The sequence below is a fragment of the Ixodes scapularis genome, unplaced genomic scaffold (genome assembly GCF_016920785.2).
Source record: "Ixodes scapularis isolate PalLabHiFi unplaced genomic scaffold, ASM1692078v2 ptg000005l_1___fragment_1__unscaffolded, whole genome shotgun sequence".
NCBI classification, from domain to species: domain Eukaryota; kingdom Metazoa; phylum Arthropoda; class Arachnida; order Ixodida; family Ixodidae; genus Ixodes; species Ixodes scapularis.
The window spans coordinates 1989389-1994792 of NW_024609885.1; the positions used below are offsets into that span (position 1 = coordinate 1989389).

The window sequence follows — 5404 nt, forward strand, 5'->3', positions numbered from 1 at the left end:
GGACTATCATACCATTAATCACATCCGTACAAAGCCGAATGGCTGGTAAATAAATGGGCTGGTAATAATGCCGAATGCCGAACAAAGCCGAATGGCTGGTAAAAAATGGGCTGGTAAATAAACATAGATACAGCCTACCATGCAATATTAAGAAAATGTTATACAATGGCTCATTTTGTTCCTCACCTAACATATTCTAATCTCCATATGAGGTACAACTAATAAACATAACACACATATCCTCCTTCGTGCACAGAAAAAGTCAATTAGAATAATAGCAAATCTCGCATAGAATGAGAGCACTGCTAATTATTTGCAGCAGTTAAACATCCTAAATATATCTTTCCTATACAAACTAAGACTCACGTGCCTTTACAGATCTGCCCTACTCGCAAATAACACCTTCATAATTGAATTTTTTAATCTAAACAAGCATCTCACAAGCCATAATACACGACATGCAGAACCATGGTTTCTGCCGACATCTCAAACAACATATGGACATGAATCAAAAAGGCACAATCTAGCTTACTTACTAAACAAATTGATTCAATATCACGTCATACTTGAGGTTGTCACCAAGCCCCACGTGATATCCCTGTTTATGACGCTCACTGACACTCACTAACAAAATCTCACGTCTTTTGTTGACTACTGCTCCAATTTTATTGTATGTGTGTAGTTTTGTATTTGTTATTTCATTTGGTTTGTAAATGAGTGATTAGGAAACATTGTCATCACTGCTCTCTCTGCCGTTTCAATCGGGGCAGGGACCTCGTCAAGTAGCTGAATGCAGCTTTTTGTCCTTGCCCCTCCGCTCCCTGGAGAGGAAATAAAAAGTATCATATATTTTTTCAATACTCTTATGTGCATGTGTTTATTTTTAGGTTTAGAGTGGCTATGCTATGCTATGCTTGACTTTTTAACTGCAGGGTGGCATCACACAAGCACCTTATTTGCTTTGATGTGCCCGTTTTCTTAAAGAGAGCCGATGTCTGTGGTAATGAATTTATTAGTAGTTGTTGCGGCCGGAAGCGGGAACCTTGGCCAGAGCCGCCAGCCTTCTTCCGGCAAAGCAACAACAATCGTCGAGCGCAACGCCATCACGCCGACTAGGGTCGGACGTCAGTAACCTGTACTCTAACAATGTATTCACGTTTCTCGTCACCTATAAAGAACCCGAGTTACAAAACGTTGTGTTTCCTGACGCGCTAACAATGACGACGAGGATGGGATAAGGAGAGGACAACCGAACGCCAGTACATGAACGTTAAGTGGTGTTAGTCGGTGTGACGGTGGGGCCCGGGAACAAAGGAGAAGCGGTGGCCGCCATGGCGCAAGCTCAAGCCCTCTACGCCGCGCCGATCCAGTATGACCCGGCGGTGGAGAATCGGACAAACTACGTGGAGCGACTGGAGGCATACTTCGACGCCAGCAGGGTGAGGGACAACGGTAGGAAACGTTCGATCCTAATATCCGCTTTTAGCCCGGAAGTTATGCATGACTGCGAAGCTTGGTGGCGCCAAACAAACCGCGAGACGAAACCTTCGACACGATCATGAAAGCGCTTACGCAGCACCTCAGTCCGGAACCGTCCGAGATCTATGAGACGTTCAGGTTCCAGTCACTAAAGCAAAATGAGGGGGAAAGCGTCGCGGACTACCTGGCCGAATTACGGAGAATCGCAGACCACTGCGGTTTTGGGGACGCTCTAGACAACAACCTAAGGGACCGATTTGTCATCGGACGGTGCGAGAAGACGGTGCAGAGGATCCTCCTGGCAAAACCAAAGAAACTTACGCTCAAAGAGGCGCTGGACACAGCGTTGGCTGCGGAGTTAGCAATGCGGAACGCCGACCGGCTTCCTGGCTCAAGTTCGCTACGCACTACTGCAGGGGACGTGAATGCCTTGCGGTTTAAGAAGCACAAGGGACGTCAGCAGGAAACGTCTCGGACGAAGACTGCGCAGCCCTGCATTTGTTGCGGAGACAGCTCTCATGACCAGCCAAACTGTCCACACAAGAAAACGACGTGCTTCACGTGTAACAAGCAGGGAGATTTGGCGAGCCGGTGCTTTCGCACTCAGTCGACACCGGCGGTCAACCGAAAGAAGCAGCAGGCCAACCTGCTCACGGAAGAAGCACAGCTAGGACAGGCAGAGGAGGCTTTCCACTTGTTCACAGTGCACACTCCAAAAGCTACGGTTGATTCAGTCAACGAAGTGCTCCAGTGGGGAACAGTAGAAGTGACCATGCAGGTTGACACTGGCTCCCCCGTGTGCATGATTTCTAGGGACACATACTCCAAGAATGATAAGGTCTGGCCACCCCTACAGGAAACTATCAAGGAGCTCCACTGCTACCTGGGGAAACTACCAGTGCTGGGAGTCCTGGCGATGCCAGTAAGGTATGGAAACAAACAAGTGCAAGGACAACTGTACATTGTGGATTGTACGGGTCTATCCTTGTGTGGTCGAGACGTCATCTAAGCATTGAACCTCCTGGAAGAGCATCTAATTGGGAGCATGCAAACAAGTGACAACCAAGTGCAGGACACGGTCAAGAAGCTGAAAGAAGACTTCAAGGATCTCTTCTAGCCGGGGACGGGGTTGATGAAGGGACCTGTGGCCTACATCAACTTAAAGAAAGAGGTAAACCCCAAGTTCTGCAAGGCCTGGTCTCTTCCCTATGCCCTACGTGACAGGGTAGGAGAAGAACTGGCCTGAATGTGCAAAGAGGAGATATTGTCTCTGGTATTCCACAGCGAGTGGGCAACGCCAGTAGTGCCAGTGACCAAGGCCAATGGAGGTCTCAGGATCTGTGGGGACTTTAAAGTAACCCTGAACATGGCATGCGACATCGAACAATACCCACTTCCCAAAGTGGAGGACATCTTTGCACCTCTGAAGGATGGCCATTGGTTCTCGAAATTGGATCTTCGGGAAGCCTACTGCCACGTGGCCTTAGATGAAAAATCCAGACAGGCAGCAGTGCTCAACACCCACAAGGGTCTCTTCTGCTACAACCGGCTGCCATACGGCATCGCTTCAGCACCAGCGATCTTCCAAAGGAAAATGGAGGCGTTGTTGAAGGACATTCTGGGAACGCAGGTTTTCTTGGATGATGTCTTGGTGGCAGAAGGCAAAGACGAATTTGGGCAGACGCTGCGGAAGGTTCTGCAGAGATTCAGGAAAAATGGCATCCGACTGCGGGAAGAGAAATGTGTGTTTGGTGAAGGTTACCTACCTCGGACATTGGATCGACCGACGTGGGCTGCATCCATCAGAAAAGAAAGTGGACGCCATCGTGAAGGCTCCTGCACCTCGCAACCTCCAAGAAATTCGGTCCTTTTTAGGACTCATCACATACTAAAGGAGTTTCCTGCCTATGATGTCTACACTTCTGGCTCCGCTCCACAACCTGCTGAGGAGTGAGGTGAAATGGAAATGGGGAACAGAAGAACAGGCTGCATTCGACGGGGCGAAAACAACCTTGCAGAAGTCCAACCTTCTTGTGCACTATGACCCAAGTAGGGAACTCATTTTGGAGTGTGATGAGTCACCAGAAGGCCTAGGAGCAGTGCTGTCTCACTGCGTGAATGGCATCGACAGGCCTATCGCCTTCCAGTCAGGATCCCTTACCAAGGCTGAGAAGAACTATTAGCAGCTGGAGAAGGAAGCGCTTGCGCTCATTTTTGGGGTAACGAAGTTTAGGGATTACCTTCTCTGCAGGAGCTTCACCCTAAAGACAGACGACAGACCACCAACCTTTGGTGGGATTGTTCAAAGAAAGCAAATCGATTCCAAGCATGGCTGCGGCACGCATCTAGAGGTGGGCACTAACGCTTGGAGCGTGTAAGTATGTGATCAAGTACAAGCCTGGGTCACAAAACCTGAACGCAGACACTCGGTCGTCTGCCGATGGCAACTGCCCCAGATGGAGCAGAAACCGAAGAAGCCCAAGATATGGGGGTCTTCACAGCGGACATGTTGGACGCCAGCCCAGTGTCCAGACGACAGCTAGAAGACCTGACGGGGAAGGACCCAATTATGCAAAGCCTACAAGACACGATCAGCAGAGGTTGACCAAAAAGACTTTTGGACAGTTGCCTTCAGCCATACTGGCATCATCGTAATGCACTCACGCTGGAAGGGGCCCTCATCTGCATGGCTGGAAGAGTGGTGATTCCAGAATGTGCACGGAGGGCATTTCTATTGGAGCTTCATGATACTCACAAGGGAGTCAATGCAACTAAGGCACTGGCACGCACGCTGGTGTGGTGGCCAGGCATTGACCGTGAGGTGGAAGAGTTGCTTCACCGGTGCACAGTGTGCCAACGGGCGGCTCCCATGCCACCGAGTAGGGAGCCACTGGCATGGCCAGCAACTAAACAGCCGAGGTCAGGCTGTTTGTGCAAGGGACTTTGGTAATGAACCCCGCTGGCTGAGTGGAACCATCACGTAAGAACTTGGAAACCGCATGGCGCTGGTGCAAACACCTGGTGGGATGATCCGCAGACATCATGACCAGCTACGCCTGAGGCTTGAGGTCAACACACCTGACCCTCTGCACCAACCCAGTGAGCGCAATGAGGATTTAACGTTAGAATGGGGCCAATCCTCAGTGGCTCCAGAGACTTCAAGGGCCACCGTGGAGCCAAGCAAGGAGCAGCGTCCAGTGCAACAACACCGACCGCCCGAGCGGCTGGACTTGTAGTTCCACCATTCCACCAAGTGTGGGGGAAGTGTTGCGGCCGGAAGCGGCAACACTGGCCAGAGCCGCCAGCCTTCTTCCGGCAAAGCAACAACTGTTGTCGAGCGCGACGCCATCACGCCGACTAGGGTCGGACGTCTGCAACCTGTACCCTAACAATGTATTCACGTTTCTCGTCTCTTATAAAAAACCCGAGTTACAAAGCGCTGTATTTCCTGACGCGCTAACAGTAGTAGTAATCTTATTATCAGTAATAGTAGTAGTATTATTGCTCCCAGCAAGGACAGATGCTGTTATTATTATTATTATTATTATTATTATTATTATTATTATTTTTATTATTATTATTATTATTAATTGTCGGCTTAGACGGACCCGTCATTTGACATACCGAAAGCGTTGTGTGAATAAAAAGATTATTATTATTATTATTATTATTGCGCACAGCAAAGGACGCATGCTGAATCTGCTCCCGCTGCTTCTATGGAATACTGCTGTTTCTACACTGTTCAGGGTGCCAGCTATGTGCCCACACCAAGTATACCTGCTGGACGGAAAATAAGACCACCTTTCTGCAATCTGGGGTAAGCTCCTTAATCTGCAAGAGTTGCAAAACATCAGCGGGGCTGCTAGTCCTAACAGCAGAAGCCAGGCCGGATTTGACGGAAGCGTCGTTCAGCCACCACTCCGCA

General features: G+C 49.4%; 1 protein-coding gene across 1 annotated transcript; it reads left to right on the plus strand.

Annotated features, from left to right (window-relative positions):
* The first annotated feature begins 1331 nt into the window (after window positions 1-1331).
* On the plus strand, window positions 1332-2488 carry LOC120847426. Its single transcript, XM_040219176.1, has 2 exons — window positions 1332-1439; window positions 1625-2488. The coding sequence occupies exons 1-2, from the start codon at window positions 1332-1334 to the stop codon at window positions 2486-2488; spliced, it is 972 nt and encodes a 323-aa protein (XP_040075110.1).
* The last annotated feature ends 2916 nt before the right edge of the window (window positions 2489-5404 follow it).